Source organism: Archocentrus centrarchus, chromosome 8 (assembly GCF_007364275.1).
Source record: "Archocentrus centrarchus isolate MPI-CPG fArcCen1 chromosome 8, fArcCen1, whole genome shotgun sequence".
NCBI lineage: Eukaryota > Metazoa > Chordata > Actinopteri > Cichliformes > Cichlidae > Archocentrus > Archocentrus centrarchus.
The window spans coordinates 18,063,005-18,079,707 of NC_044353.1; the positions used below are offsets into that span (position 1 = coordinate 18,063,005).

Sequence of the window (16,703 nt, forward strand, 5' to 3'; positions counted from 1 at the left end):
GTAATTGATCTTCAGCAAGTGTGAACACCTATAAAAGCAAAGCCTTTTATAGGTGTCCCAACAGATTTACCCCAAGGTCAGACTGTGCAGTCTGAGGAACTGAAATGCTCTAGCCAGAAATGACAGATTCAAAGGAGAAAAATTGCATTTGAACAACCAACAAGACTTCAGGAACAATGTCCTTTGGGACCAAAGTGGTAGTTTTTGAACATAATGCACAGCGCCACATTTGGTGAAAACCAAACACAGCAAATCAGCATAAATGCATGCATACATGCATCATAAGGACCTGCAGTCATTGGGTCAACCATGAACTCTTTTGTATACCAAAGTATTCTAGAGAGAAATCTGAGGCCGTCTTGGCCTAAATTGAGTCATGCAACAGGACAAAGAAACCAAGCACAGCAGCAAACCTCCATCAGAATGGCTGAAAAAATAATCGAGGCGTTAGAACAGCCCAGTTTGAGCTGCTCTGTGACGAAGTAATGAGCACTTGTATTACATATTTAAGGTCCCACATGGAATAGCCTTTTGAATGTTGGAGAAAAAATATTGTGATGCAGTTTTTTTTTGTATGCATCCATTTTGGGAATGTAGACTTAAAATAAGAAATTCTGTAGAATATACTCCGGTCAGAGTGGACAAAGATGGTCTAAATACACAAATCTGCACAGCTGTGTAACAATATATGAAATCATTAATTTTTCAGTGGATGAGAAATGCTCACACAATACATTACACATTTTTTTAATAGTGGTCCAGTTAAACATATTTGTAGGAATAAAAGCATTTCAGACACAGGAGAATGTGAGGGTGGTGCATGACATGTATGAGGACAGATCAAGTCGTGCAGTAGGAGTGACAGATGGGTTCAAGATGGGGATCAGGGATCCGCTCAGGGAGTCCCTTCTTGTTTGTGATGTGATGAACAGGCTGACAGAAAAGTCAGGCAGGAGTCTCATGTTTGCAGATGACTGAGATCTGTAGTGGGAGTAGGGAGCATGTGGAGGAGAGCCTGGAGAGGTGGAGGTATGCACTGGAGAGACGAGGAATGAAAGTCAGTAGAAGCAAGACAGGATGAATGTGTATGAGAGGGAGACAGTGTAACAGTGTGTAGCAAATATTTTCCAGATCGCCTGTGAAATGAGGTCAAAACACAGAACTGTGATTTTAGACTTTTATTCCCACATTTCAATGCCCTTGTAGAATGAATGTCCAGCCATGGTGACATTCAGACCTGCTGCAGTGTAACGGTCATAGCAGTTATCTAGATGTGTATACATTAACAGGAAGAGCTTCTTTTTTTTTTTTTTATTGCAGAAGGATAGAAAGGTATCGCCTGGCGGTAAAAAGCAATACATTTTCCACACAGAATGAATGTATCAAATTTTTTGCCAGTCATTGTGAAAATATTAGCAGCCAAAAATACACTCCACTGCAAACATGTAACGGTCCAAAATTCAACAGAGAAACACAATTCAACAAATGCATAATAATTAAATGATATCACGTGCAAATGTACAAGACAGGCAACTCAAAACCACAAAAAACAAACAGAAGAAGATTCTACAAACCGCTTCAGCTACTCTGGGATTGCTTGAAGTTTATTTGGTAGCCAAGCCTTAGCCCTTCATCAATATCCCACCATCTTAGGTTTTATCAGGTTGCTGTAGATAAGAATAAAAGCTATTGCTAGATCCTGTGCCATCCAGTAGCCAAAGCCTAGTAAGAGCAAGAACATGCACTCGCTTTCATCAGTGAATACTGACATGATTTCTGACTGGGAAACAAGCCAGCGAGTAACATTCATCCATCGATCAAGTTTCAAATCCAACCATGATATACAGTCCAAACCCAGGGGTGTGATTGTGCATTTCCCTTTACGTGAAGGGATAAGGGTTTGCTTAAGTGGTCTGAGGAGAGATACTCTATGTAGATTCAGGCACAAACAGGGCTGAGGAAAAGGACGAGGAGGAAATGGGAGAGAGCTACACGCACATGGCGTTTCCATTCACTTGAGTTGGACGCTGTGGGAGCACCGGGCTACGCGAGGGGCCGGCGAGGGGAGGGTGTGGGCCTCGAGGAGCCTCTGCTGAGTTCCCCCTCACGCTGATGTGTTCCCATCCACCCTGGATGTCAAACACATACAAAACGACAATAAATACTAAAAATAAATGACAAAATTTGCCCTTTAGCATGAGAAAATGTCTATGGCATTCATACACAAATGTCATATTTGAGCAGGAAGGAAGCAGAGGCAGTGTCTAAATGCTGTTCATAAATCTAACAAATAAAATACTGAAAAATTAAATGTGTGGTTTGTTTGGTCCTGATGCAACAGTAATGCTACCAGAAACTGTGTCCTGCCCAACAGACTCAGACATGATTACTGGGTATCAATACAGAGTAAAAAAAGAAAAAAAAAAAAGTGTCAAAACATGGGTGAGCATTCTTATTGAAGTCCATTACTGATGTTTTCAGCAGCCCCAGCAATGGATATCAGTCTGTGCTGTGCAGTCATTAACCTACTGGGCTCTATGACAGGTGACCCCATTCTGCAGCTCTGACCTAATGCAGCTTTAACGTCTTTTGAATACTTCCTGCACCCAAGTGAAGAGCAGAAAATCTGCTGGACAAAGTTTTAAGGAAAAGTTTGTGCAACATTGGGCTAATTACAATTGTGGTAAAAACAAAGTACACCCTGTTTCATTTCATATGTATCAGAACATAAAAAAAAAAAAAAAAAATCATCTGGTCCTTATTAAGTCTTAAAATTATTTAAATACAACACCGTGCAATTATTTATTTAATAAAAAACTATGACAAAAGGTATTTAAGTTGACCTTGAATGCCTTGTTGGATGTAAGCCAAACTTTAATGGATTGTTAACATGACCTCTGCACCGCTCCAAAGTTTTATCAGAATTCATTCAAAACTTTTCGAGCTATCGTGTTTTCAGACAGAATGATGGACACATGCAAACGCTACCAAAAGCATAACCTCCTTGATGGAGGAAATGAGGGGTGACTCAAGATTTTTGTACAGTTCTATCAAATCTACAAATGTGTGTTCTATTGCTTTAATTTTCTTTTTTTATTATGATTATTTTAGAGCAAAATAGAAAGGGAAGTTACAAAGATCAGGAACTCACCCCTATCCCATAGTCCCAGGACTGGCCCTTGGGCTGCATGGGTCCCACACCCGTCCTGTGACAGATGGCTCCGGGAGTCTCAGTAGGGAAACCTGGAACTCCATCGGCTATAATCCACACCTGGAGAGAACAGCATCCCTGATGAATATGCTTCTTATGTTTTCAGCCATCAGTTGATTTCCTGGGACAAGTTTTATTCTATGGTATAGTCTCTGGGGTGATCAAGCTTTTCAGGCTTTGTTGTCTGAATGCCTTAAAAGTTTGCTAAAGACAAATCTGGTTAGATGGCTAACTGGGTGATATGTATGCAACAGGTCTGCTATTATGTAAAGTTCATTTGAATTCTTGTGCTACTTTTAACTCCAGTTTTACTTAGAATGTAGTTTTTGTTTTTATTCCTTTTAAGTATTTGTAGATTCTGTTTAACATTCAATCCCATTAATGCAGAATGCATTGCCTTTGTAAAGCACTTCTGTGAGTCTTATCTGTGAAAAGCAGTGTAGATTATAACTTTTGCTGTAGTAACACTGACCTGGTCCAGTGGTCCCACAGAAACCTTGACGACATTGCTGGAGATGAGCTCCCAGGCGGAGCCCTGAGGGTAGCTGGGGGTGAGGCCCTGTCTGTACCACAGGTTACCTATATGACATTAACAGAAGGTAATGCCATTTAACTCATGTTCTTGCTTTTTAATAGACATTAATCTAATAAAATCTAATATTGCTCACTGTTTTCATCCACAGCAAAGACAGAGGTCCGCCCAACAGATAGCTGTCTGAGAGTCTGTCTCAAGGGAGAAGGGATGTGGTACCAGCACTCTCCTGCAGAGGGACAAAAAATAAATAAATAAATAAAAGGTCTGGCTCTACCTGATTTCTCAACACTTATATTAATCAGCACAGGGTGCATGCACTCACATCATGAATCATTAAACTTTATTCTCTTTTCCTGCAGCATACATTATAACTTTATGACTTGCATATATGATTCATTATGAGTTTCATATCTTTAATTGACCTGCAGGGTTTTGTGGGGACACCGATCCTCTATAGAAGACAGCTCCATCCTTGGCAATGGCCCACACTTGATTGGCTCCACCAATAGAGATAGACTTAAATGGCTGGTCAGTGCCCACATGGAGCCATGAGCTGCCCTATGGAGTCAGATACAGTGGGGTTAGAGATAAGTGGTGATTTTTTTTTTTTTTTTCTCTCCACAATTACTGTGAAGTAACTGCACATAAAAACAAATCTTCAGCAAGTTTCTCACCGCAGGGTTTTGGGGGCTGACTCCCAACCGACACAAGACATCTCCCTTGTCACTGAGGGCCCAGAGAGGGACTTGCTCCATTTTGCTCTGGACCAAGCATGGCATCAGAGAGATGTCGCTCAGGTGGATGGGTGGAACCTGCTGCCATGGAGCTTGCAATGTGATCTTACACTTCCTGCGTGTAGATATTTTACTGTTATGATGCTGCAAAAACTGAGTGTTACAAACCACAGTGATGCAAGTGTGATTACCTAGTCCATCTTCTGCGTCTAACGAAGTCTTTCATGGTTTTGTGGCCATGAAATGTCCTGCAGAAGACAGATGAGTCAGACAAATGGCACGACTTCTTTATTTGAAGCAACTGCCTAATTAAAAAAAAATCTTACATACGTGGGAAAGTCTGCAGCGTACTGCCAACCTTCTTTGTCTGTTCCTCCGGGGACGCTGTAGTCCACGGCCCACTCTGACACCTGAAACAAATGTTCATGGCACAAAATACCAATGAAACAAAAAATAAATATGCGGGAGGAATATTGGAAGGTGAATTGATCCCTTGGATTCCACCTACCCAAGACCACTGAGGGGAGGGCGGAGATGTGCTGCCTTTGGTGCACTCCGTTAGGCCGCTCTCATCGCTCCACATAGGGCGGTCTGTAGGAAGCCCTCTGGAGGAGTAAATCACAAAGGAATGGTGTAAGGTGGCAAGAACAGCTGCAAAGCTTAAAATAAAGTGCAAAGACTTAAAAACTATAAAAGATGGGAGGGGTCCTACTTGTCAGTATATCCAGTCATGGGGTTCCATCTTTGATTCTCATACACGTGCACGCTCCTGACATCAGTCTGCTGGTGCATCTGAACGGCATCTCCTGCTGGAAAACACAGACACATAAATTTAATGCAGGCAAGAGAATTCATATTTATGCATGTGTGTCTGTGCGTTTCAACAGGCTCTACAGTGGCAACAGATGGAAGAGACTTAAACTGTGCTCAAGCAGTTGCACACAAATCTAGATCATGTTAGCAAGAAAAGAGTGGACTGGCTCTTTTTGGGATATTTGCATGTTAGTATGTTATTTGCTGGTTAAAAATTGGTTTGACTTTGAATTTTTTTGGCTTTGTTTAATAAGAATATATGAATAAAAGATATCTTCATTTTGTAGTGAGGTATTCGTTTTAAGGTGAGGGGCACCTGGGTAACTGTCTACAGGACATGTTTACCCGGGTTGGGCTGTTTCCCATATCGCCCACTGTAGACCCAGGCGGTGCCGTCCCACCCGATGCCCCACACCAGCCCCAGACTGTTAGACTCTACACGGCGTAGGTGGCCGGGGATCTGGCGCCAAAACCTGCAGCACCATACAGCAGAAGCGCCCAGCATTAGCACCAGTATAGTTAGCACAGATTTCAGCACAGACTTTGAAAGTGATTAGCTGCCCAGATACTACCCAGTTTAACCAGACACTGATGTATGTTAGCATGCTACTGAAGCAATGAATTAAAATAAAAACAGACTGATGAGAAATTAGGTCAAGATGATGAGAAACAAAAGGAAAAGACATTTAAAGCGGACGGAAAGAATCCAGAATCCATTGCTTGGTATCAGTCTCACATGAGGTCACAGGCCATAGCGTGTGCAGGGGCCTCCAGGGAGAAGGACGGCTCATGGACCATGATATCTCCCTTTGACGTGGTGGACCACAGGGCCTGTCTGGACGGAGGACCTGTGATCCCTCGACATTCACAGCAACAGTCAGACAACAGGCACAACTGAAGACACAAGGCAGACCCAGAAAGAATGGAGAATGTGATCAGCTTCACTGAAAAATAATGGATGGAAAAACTGTTGCTACTTAATACTGCATGAAACTGTTACCCAGTCATTCATATCCTTTTCACTTTGAGCTGCCAGGACCAGAGGCCACCTCTGTTTGGTCCTTTCGGCCGTGTACACAGCAAAGGCATAGTGGCAGTCCCTGAGCACTGGAACCAGCGCTGTCACTTCATTTATAAACACATGAAGGTACTGAGACAAAGAGAAAGAAGAGAGCAATCAAGAAGCAGCTATAAGTAACAGTATGCTGTGCTTTTGTCACTTTCTGTGAGAATCAGCAGGTCACAGCTTAAAACAACCAACCTTTTTCTCATCATACTGTGTGTAATAAACAAAGAAAATGCTGTCCTTTCTGCCATCTGACTTGGTGGACTGCTCTAGAGCAACGCCCACATCGATCCAGCGCTGAGGTTTCCAATCTCTCCACCAGCGCAACGTACCCTTACGCACCCACACCGACTGATGAGAGAGAAAGAGGCACAGACACAGACACAGCTGAGGAAGGTGTGCCATGAGTGGAGATGTATAGAATCCAAAACTTGGAAGAGCAGGTTGAGAGAAATGTCATATACAAGTTGTCTTACGCTGCTTCTCTCCAGCGGTTTTTTGCTGATCTCCTCTCTGTGTTCCTGCTGCTGTGGCTGCTTGCTCCAGGCGGCTGACTGGACTGGAGTCAGTGACAGAGAGGTGGTGAGAGGACCTGACGGACAGACATACACTTCACACAACCATTCACAGAGATAACAAATACTGTATATATTTATTGTTTGTGGGTAAAAACTCAATATCAGTCTCAAAATCCTCACATACTGGTTGTCAATATACCTGTAGGACTAAGCCAGCTGATGTGTGAACTTGCATCCACATTACAAGCTCCACCAGAAATCCAAGTCCACACTGGTCCCTCCTCTTCCCCGACTCCCTGAGAGCTCTCCAGAGTCCCCAGCGCATAAGTGGCAGCTGCACTGCCATCGCCCAGTGACGGCCCTGATGCTTGTGCACTCCGAGCTGCTTCTGCCCCCTCCAGGTCCACGTTCATCCAGGGGACATCGCGTCCTCCAGCATCAAAGGTTTGGAATACTGCGGCTACAGGTGGCTCCTCGCGCTCTTCCTGCGGTACCTCTGTGATGGCCGGTTGCATCGTGGAACTTTTGTCACGGTCGGCGACCAGGCTGTTGATGAAGCTGTCACTGGCTGGAATAAAGGGTTTGGGGGCATTTGTTTTGGGGTGTAAAGGAGCATCTTCTTTTTCCTGGGGAGCTGTAGGTGAGTCAGATCCCCCTAAGGGGACAACAGAGGGAGCTTCTGCCTCCAAGAGGGGGGTGTTAGAAGTGCTATTTTGTGGGTCAGTAGGACACAACTCTGAGTCTGAATCAGTGCAGCTCAGAACGGAGCCCTGTGATGCCTCAGTCAACTGCCCATTGAACTCACAGTCATCCCTGTTAAACAATACACACACACACACACAGTCAAACGTTAAGTTTGAATGTGATGATGCAGTTAAAAGATGCAGTTCATTTATTTCTGCAGACCTGGGTGGAATAACCTCTTTACTATTGCCCCATTGGGCAGACACAGGGATCCAACCACTTCCACTTGGTTCGGATGGGGTGACACCTATTCTAAAATACAGGCCGCGGTCCTCACCAACCGCCCACACCTAACAGAAAAATAGAGGGGGAGAGAAAAAAAAAAAAGAACCATCTACTCTGAGACATAAAAAAAAGACAGGCACTGCTGTACATGTTATATTTACTTATTATGTGACTGAATCTCTAATAAATATAATAACATTTTTATTAACCCCTCAAAGACACATCAGAAGCACTAGCAGGACACAGGCAAGTGCTACTTTATAAGGCCATATACTGTAACACTGGCTCCTGCCACCTCACACAAGCCATATCCATAATTACAACCCTGAAATATGAAATATGGGATATGATGATGATGGCTTGGCCAGCTTCTAATTAGGGAGTCTCCCCTATGTGAGGTGAGTAGGAATATAGTCTGGGGATATATAAGGCCGGGCCTGCTGGGACATTGGCTGGAACGTCTGGTTGTACTCGTGTTACAGTGCAGGACTACAGGATAGAGAAGGAGGGCTGGGGAAAAGGGGACATGGGTGAGACCAAAAGGGAGGAGGTGCGATATATGGGTTTGCAGCGCTAGCAAAGTCTTCAGCAGTGAGGCATAGGAGCGAAGAATTTCTACCTCACCCTCAGACCTGATCTGGTTTGTCCTGAAACCAGATCCAAAGTGACAGTAAAGGGAAGCAGACAGAGGGGGGGATCGGCTAGAAGTACAGAAGCTTTGCAGAGCAGAAGCCAGCAGCAGAGTTTAAAAGAGCCAACCAGCAACAAAGTTAAAGTAAAATTATATTCTTAATATTTACATGTCACCTACAAGCCCACTTCAGTGGCAACAGCTAACCTATTGAATCAACAGTATAAGCATTTAAGAAATGTTTTGTTTTATACCAATATTACATTACAGTCAACTCGTCCAGTGGTTTATTTAAATTGATGAACTGATGATGTGTTGATGAAATGATTGCAAAAGTTCTCCTAACCTGGTCATTGAGTCCTACATCCACCATCATCATCTCCCCTCCGATGCTGATCCAGCCAGAGCCACAGGGGTTGTGGGAGTTCACGCCACGCCTGAACCACACCTGGATTTATGAACCAGTGTTGGGGTCATTACTCAAAAACATCATGTAGTCCAAGTTACCCTACTTTGCCACATTGGTAGAAAATAATACAACAGTACACCCTATATAGACCCGCATGCACTATATAGACAAATGTATGGGGTCACCTACAGGAGCTGCTCAGTCACGGAAACCCACACCACAAAGCTCCCGGTGCACAATTTTTGTGCTGATGTTTATGTCAGAGTAAGTTTGAAGTGCTGCACTTATTGAGTCAGCAAAGTGTTACTGACCTTTATGCACTATGTGCCTCAGTACTCCACGACCTCCTGCTATACACCTTGGACAAAGGGACTGAAAACACCTGAATTTAAAGATTTAATAGGTGTGGCCTAATATTTTTGTCTATACATTGTATCAGTACAAGTCCTGATCCTGAGCCCTTGGTTTTTGAGGTGTGCTTTAAAAAAAAAAAAAAAAAAAAAAGTAGTACTACAAAGCCTAAAGCAAGCGCAGTGAAAACCAGCCCAACGATAATATTCAATAAAAATGCTGTGGGAAGAGCAAGACTCTGTTTCATGTCTCAGAGAATCACAGTGACTGTCAGTAGGCTATAATGCCTCAACTTAACTGTAACTGACTAATAACTAAGACAAGGTGGGTGTCTTGACCCACCTTGTAGTCCTTAGTGACCACCCAGACCACACTGGCTCCTACAGCCACGTGAAGTGGTTCAATTTCCTTTCCTGGTGATTCCACCTCGATCCACGATGTGCCTGGCCAAAGAAAAAGAAAATACTTTACGAATGCAGCACAAAGGAGAAACCTCGTTATTATGAGGACCTCATTATTATTGAGAGGGTTTCTGTTCAGTTCAAAAGGCATGATGTGTTGCTGCTGTTTATAGTGGAGTGAGGTTTTCTTATCCTACACACAAAACTATTTTATATATATTTTATATTTTTCTATATTTTTTAAGTTATTCTGATTGTTTGCTTTTTATATAATTGTCAGATTTAATGTTGGTGACTTTATTTATTTATTTTTTCCCCTTTTCTCTTGTTTTTAATATGTTTTTTTTATGCCTTTGAACCTTTACATTTGAGACAGACTTGACTTAACTGGCATATGACAACACTACATATCGTATGTTTAATAAGACCCACTTTTGGAAATGCAGTGAATTTCACTAGATACTTTCTAGATGTGCTATACATTACTGGGACTTCATATACAGTGTTATAATACCATTAAAAACTGTTCCTAGCATTTAAACTGCATTAATAATTAATTTCAGAGCAGTTACATAATGATTCCTAACTAAGAGTGTTCATATTACACCATAAAATTCTGAAGATCACTGAGTGATTCTGTAAGAAAGATCATTGAAGGAAAGAAAAAAAAGGACCAGAGTGAGACCTAATGGAGAATCGCTTGGGGAGTAAATGTGAGCTACAATGAAAGCTCACCAGTAGGACTGTCCAGGCTCAGACCAGTTCGCACCAATAGGTTCCCATCCCAAAGTAAAGCCCACAGCAGGTCTCCAGGGCCAGCTGATATCTGAGCCACCTCCTTGGGCACTTCAACTTCTTCCCAACTGGTGCCTTCTGGGACACGGGGGTGGATACCCTCTCTGAACCACACCTGCAGGGTAAAGGTAATGTCAGTAGATCATCATATGGCACACCCCTTCATTTAAAAAGGGTATCTATCCCAAAATGTACCATGCTAGATTTTGGGATGGATAACAGAGCATCAAACTTCAGCTTCAACTACGTAAACTATATGAATATGCTGCCCTCTTGTGGCTAATGTTTAGAAGTGGCCTGCACTCAACACGAGTGCACCCTGTTGCAACAGAATGCATCATTAATTTTGCATTATTTGATCTTGTGTGTGTGTGTGTGTGTGTGTGTGTGTGTGTGTGTGTGTGTGTGTGTGTGTGTGTGAGTAAGGCTTCCATGACACTGTGTTGAGGTTGTTGATGGAGAAATTTTAAACTTGAAGAGCAGCTTTTTATTGTTGCGCAAACTTTTAAGGAACTTTTAGGACAGCCATAACCTATTTTTTATTTATGGAATTGTTATTAATTTTAATACAGAGTTATTATCCTTAGAGTAAATGGGCCACACACACACTGTTGGCCTAGTAGACTGACCTGTCCCTGTTGAGACACACCCCAGAGATAGGGATATTTTCCAGACTGGTCACTCATCTCCCAGCCACCACAGCTGATGTCACAGAGTGGCAGTGGAGGTTTCCTGGGATTGTCCAAGGGGATCTGCAGAGGAAAAGTAGGCTACTGGGTGGAATCTTTTGCTTTGTGTCACAGTGAAAGTAACATGATCTTATAGATATACAGAATAAATAGAGACTTTTGAAACCTTCGCCCAAGTGCCTTGTGCGATGTATCTTCTGTAGCGGATCCATCGTCTACGACGGACACAGGAATTCCACTTTTTGTCTGGGAAGAAGTTGGCTGGGAAATCAACAGCATACTCCCAGCCCTAAAAAGTCCAAGGTAGACACCATACGACTATGACTGTGCACCTTTTTGAATTTCATATTGACAAGACATAGAAGAACAGAAGAAAGACAGGTGGATAAGAATAAAGTGTTTATTTGTGTTCATGAGGAGCTGAGTTATTTCTCACCCCAGTCTGGCTGGGTTCTCCTCCACAGCTCTGATCCACATACCAGTCTCCCTCCCACTCCCAGCTGCGAGAGGGCAGCTGGAAGCTGTGGAGCGGTTGAGGATTCATTCCAGTCACGTCGCTCCACGGCCAGCGGTCCGTGGGCAGCAGCGTGTCAGTAAAGCCATCCACTGGGTTCCACCTCTGAAAAAACACAAATGCCGAGCAGCAGAGATTTAGCATTAATGATGAACAGCATCTCCATTTTTGGTGCAACAACATATGGCTTGGCCCCACCTGGTTTTCATAGGTCTCCTCCCGGTAGCGGATGGGTGTCTCACTGGGCATCATATTGAGGTAAACATGGTGGTCACAGCCAATGCCCCAGCAGCGCCCCTTCCCTGCAGTGACGCGCTTCAGCTCTAGCAGTGTGTCGTCATCGCGTTCCCAGCTCTGGCCGGCTGTGGAAAGGCTGTAAACTCTGCCGTACACATCCACAGCCCACAGAAGTGTTATGGGCATGATGACTCCTGAACAGCAACAACAGGACAGCACTCATCATTCCAAACTGTGCCTTATATATTCTAAAAACTACTGCAATGATATAATTGTCTCTGGATGCCACCATGGTGGGTTTTAAATCAAACAAGTAATATGTTATTGAAGAGCAGGGTTTCAGCTTTAATTGAAGTGCTTTAACAAAAGTATTGCATTAACCCTTTAGGAATTACATCCATTTTTATACACAGTCCCCCATTTTCAGAGGTGCAAAGGTAATTGGACAATTTTCATGGCCGGGTGAGGTCTGTTTCCTCATTATTGCATGAAAAAAATAAGCAAGTAAAAAAAAGGACATGGAGTAGATTTCAAGTGCTGAACTTGCATTTGGTAGCTGTTCACAGCAACTCTCAATATGAGGTCCAATATGCAAGTTTAGAAGGCCAAAAAAAGAAAAAAAAAAGAAAAGAAAAGATAAAACTATCAGAGACATAGCAAAAATATTTTAGAAGGTGACAAATCAGTGTAAGAATCTGGTACATTCTTACACTATCCAAAAACTTGAAGGCCCCAACCCCATGACCTTCTGTATAAAAGGAAATCGACTTTTAATTTGCAAAGTTTGACCGGAAGTCTTTTATTTTGGCTGGCTGGCTTGACCCTTGCTTTATCGTCTGATACTAATCCGCTACAGTATCCGCTGTTACTATGCCAAAGCTATCCGTTCAGCCGGGCCTTTATTTGCCTCCCTCATAAACAAAACAAGCGGAGCGCATCACATCACAGTTTCTGTAAGCCTGCAGTTGTCCGGGCTGAACTTGTTATGGCTTATAGACTGCAATAAAGCTTTACGCAGTCACACACAGCAGCTCCAGTAAATCCAGGATCAGAAACACTGCACGGTCTCGGACAGCAGCCTTACCTGAATATTGGTATCCGATCCGCGGTTGTCAAGGGAATATCCACACACTCATGACATCAGGTGCAACAGCCGATACCTGTCATCTCCGAGGCCCGTGCTGAGTGAGACACATTCAAAACCCATGTGAAATAACAACAGAAGAGGGGTAACGCGTGTTATGCAGCGTGATAACAGATTTGATATTAAGATATGCCGCAAAGTCGGCTATAAGCTGTCTACATCCTCAGGGAACGGGCAGCAGTCAGCTGGCGTCCGACCCCACAAATGTTAAAACAGTTACTTACGCATGAGGCTCCGTCACGCAGAAACACCTCTGGGGAGAAGAAATAAAGTCATCCATGCACACAGTAGTATTAAATTCACATTCTGGACCACAGGAATGCTCTGTGCAGCTCCAACTCCACAACAGGAAATGGAGGAAGTGCTGCTCTGATTGGTTGAAACTCGGCAGGAGCGTGAGCTCTCTTTCTCCCATTGGTCCAACACCGGAGCCCCTGATATATTTTCTTTTTTTTACCCCGACGGCTGCAGCTGATCAACTGGCATATTTCAATAATTTATTCAGCGCCAGATTAATTATTGAAGCGCGAGCTTGGTTACAGTTTGGAATATTTCACTACAAACCTGCATAATAAAAAAAGATACCTTCTTCTAACTTCTGATGCTGATGGGATACGTTTATATAGGAAATATTTAATGTGACCAAAAACAAGTCACAATAGTGTCAACATTTATTTCCAACGCTCTTGAATAACTTTGGCGTTTAATGAAGTATAAATCGTAAATGTGGACAATAAGCACCTTGGACAGTTCAGTTATTCCGGGGGGGCCCAAGCTCAGCACCTTGGACAGACACGCTTTGATCCACCTGAGCTTCAGAAAATAGTAGAAGCTTTAGACAAAGGGGATGGCCAACCCTGAGCCAGGCTCACCACAGCATGACTTCAAGGATGTCCTCCTGTCTGGCTGTGGGAATGCTGATCAACACAGGTGGCGTCTTTGGATGGCAGAGAAACCTGCAGACGGACTGATCTAACGTCAGTGTTACAGAAAGTACTCACATCCGCCAACACCGGAGCAAAAATAGTCCTGTAAAGGTAAAAGTTCTGCATTCAAAACATAATTCACAAATTATGAACCAACTGATAACAGCGATGCATCAGTGTGTCAAGCTCCCCCAGTGTGTCGCCTGGCTGAGGCGCTACAAGTTTTTGTTTGTTTTTTTTTTAACTAATAAGCTCAGTGGTTCCCAATCAGGTCCACTATGACGCAGAACAAGTCTAAAGGGTGTTAAGATAATTTGGAAAGAACATATTCATTTTTAGTCTCCTCAAATCTTTGTTTTTGATGTGTGTGAAACAGATGTCAGAAAGTAAAACTTTACTGTAAAAATATACCTAAAAGTAACTCGTACATCTCACCTGACAAATACATTTGCAGAAGTGCCAAAATTCAAATCTGCACTTCCAAGAAATTAAATGTCAGATTTTACTCTAGGAATAATTTACAACATGGCCCAAACAACACACACACATACACACACACACACACACACACACACACACACACACACACACACACACACACACACACACACACACACACACAAACCCTGTTTGGTCTTTGTCTTGTGACAGCTGCACAGGGTGATTTTTTTTTTTATTTTTTTATTACTTACTTGTGTAAATTGTATTAAGGCTTGAAGTTATTCATTATTTGTGGAGTGGCTGCATCACCTCAGCTAATTGGAGGCACTGAACTGAACCCCCTGTCCTGATTTGTATTGCAGGTGCCATGTGGAGCATTTTTATTGCAGTTATCTATCAAATATGATCTGCTGTGAGATTAACTGTACTAATGGCCGGTCCAAGCAGTCTGTGCCAGGTTTTGGTGGATGATTAACCCTTTTGTGGTGTTTGGTTCCACTTGACCCATTTTCCATGTTTACTAAAAGAAAAATTATGCAATTTCTCATTATTTCATCCTCAGATTTCTGGACATTGGCTCATTTTCTGTGATGAACTTATCACATTACACATTTGCAATGACTTCAAACTGGAACCCTCCCCTGCACATTTATGACACATGACGTGTTTGGTTTCAGTAGAACTGTGGGTGATTAAAATGTGGAAGTGCTGTGTCTCTTCACTGTCCTCTTCCTGTATGGCCTGCTGTAACTGTGTGTGTGTGGTGTTTTACCTTTCTGCTCCTGCTTTTCCCGCAAGCTTCCAACATTGTTAATCACTTACACCTGTCTGATTTTACTCTCTGTCTTGTGGGAACCACTCTATAGTTCCTCATGCTCTAGCCTAGCTGCAAATTGGTGAAGATGGTAAAAAGATTCTCTGCTCAGATTTTAAAAGACAGAAAATATTATGAAGATGATGAAGTGGAAGGTTTTTCAGAACAAGTTCTTGTGTCACTATTGGAAAGGACAGTGCAGAGCTTTTTGCTGAGGCTGTAACCCTGCTAAACTCCAGCACACCATTGTAAAAATATCACTGCACTTTGTACCACATTTAACTCTGTACTTTTTACAAATGTTTCATCTTGACTGTATATACAATCAGTACAATCAGTATTTTGCAAATTTGCACATGTCACTATTGCACTACTTATACCAGCACAACAATAATGCATATACTGTATATACTTGCCATACTTATATACTTAACCTTATTTATTCTCATTCATTACCCATTCATGTAGCTATTTTAGTCACTTTTATTTCTGTGTAAATACATGTTAGCCTATTTTGTACAATCAAGATTATCTGTTTAATAGTCTTAATATTCTTATATGTCTCCTTATTTCACCTATCTGGTCACTTCTGCACTTTAACTGTGTGTTATATGTATATAATCCCTATCTTGCACTTCTGGTTAGATGCTACAGCATTTCGTTGGCTCTGTATTTGTTTACTCTGCACAATGACAATAAAGTTGAATCAGAATCAGAATCAGACAGGGAGAAAGTGAAGGGGAATGACTCACAGGCAAAAGTCTGGGGCAGACTCAAACCCAGGCCCATGCAGTGAGGAATCTAACCTTCAGCACATGGGCCAACTGCTCAACCAGGTGAGCTGTAGCAGCATCATCAATCCGTAGCCTGAAGACAAGGATGAGGTCGACCGTCAGTCAGCTCCAAAACAAGCGCATCAGCAAGTTGAGAAATACAGATGTCAAAAAAAAAAAAAAGGAGCGAATGAATGGTCTTCTTGCCCAAGGAATGAGCCACCCCACATGACTACCAGTGTGGTACAACCAGGGCCAACACAAGTGGTGGTTACTCTGCATGATATCAAATCCGACTTTGAGCTTTTCATCCCAGATGCCATTTAGAAAACCCTCCACATCAGGAGATCCTCCCTGATCTAAATTCTATAGCAACAAAAAGGAGAGCTGCAATGTATGTGTCGAAGATGGACAAGAAGACACAGCATACATGCAACAAGAGCAAGAAATACATATGCAACACACACAAACTGCCCCTCATGTGTTGTACAGCTTAGCACAAATGAGTAGAACTGCTGTTCATAAATGTGGTCTAGCAGAGGCAAATTCCAAATAATAACCATGTATGTGGTCTGTACTGGAATTAAAGTAAACATCTGTTAAGTATCCATCCATCCATTCTCTTCCACTTATCCTGTTCAGGGTTCTGTTAAGTATTTTTGACATACATTGTTATAGGTGCACTGATATAGTAACACATCTAGAAGGACTCTAGGAGAACAAACCTCCACC

General features: G+C 42.6%; 1 protein-coding gene across 1 annotated transcript; it reads right to left on the reverse strand.

Annotated features, from left to right (window-relative positions):
• Nucleotides 1-1,187: 1,187 nt before the first annotated feature.
• tecpr1b (tectonin beta-propeller repeat containing 1b) lies at nucleotides 1,188-13,366 on the reverse strand. The gene is made up of 26 exons (XM_030736320.1): nucleotides 13,242-13,366; nucleotides 12,958-13,054; nucleotides 11,835-12,067; nucleotides 11,559-11,741; nucleotides 11,289-11,411; nucleotides 11,063-11,185; nucleotides 10,374-10,548; nucleotides 9,580-9,680; nucleotides 8,824-8,925; nucleotides 7,784-7,911; nucleotides 7,077-7,690; nucleotides 6,836-6,951; nucleotides 6,555-6,710; nucleotides 6,294-6,443; nucleotides 6,030-6,187; nucleotides 5,639-5,766; nucleotides 5,193-5,289; nucleotides 4,989-5,085; nucleotides 4,811-4,890; nucleotides 4,672-4,728; nucleotides 4,421-4,595; nucleotides 4,169-4,304; nucleotides 3,880-3,972; nucleotides 3,684-3,790; nucleotides 3,152-3,271; nucleotides 1,188-2,129 (listed from the first exon to the last, which is right to left on the reverse strand). The coding sequence occupies exons 3-26, from the start codon at nucleotides 12,057-12,059 to the stop codon at nucleotides 1,989-1,991; spliced, it is 3,585 nt and encodes a 1,194-aa protein (XP_030592180.1). The 5' UTR covers nucleotides 12,060-12,067; nucleotides 12,958-13,054; nucleotides 13,242-13,366; the 3' UTR covers nucleotides 1,188-1,988.
• Nucleotides 13,367-16,703: the final 3,337 nt, after the last annotated feature.

What these genes read in the sequence shown, in the direction of transcription:
- tecpr1b (XM_030736320.1), bottom strand. Translation starts at nt 12,059, where the DNA reads ATGCCCATAACACTTCTGTGGGCTGTGGATGTGTACGGCAGAGTTTAC. An exon ending in GCTATGGCCTGTGACCTCAT is followed by an intron (nt 5,767 to 6,029) that starts GTGAGACTGATA and finishes ATGGTGCTGCAG; the next exon opens with GTTTTGGCGCCAGATCCCCG. An exon ending in CCTCCCCTCAGTGGTCTTGG is followed by an intron (nt 4,891 to 4,988) that starts GTAGGTGGAATC and finishes CATTTGTTTCAG; the next exon opens with GTGTCAGAGTGGGCCGTGGA.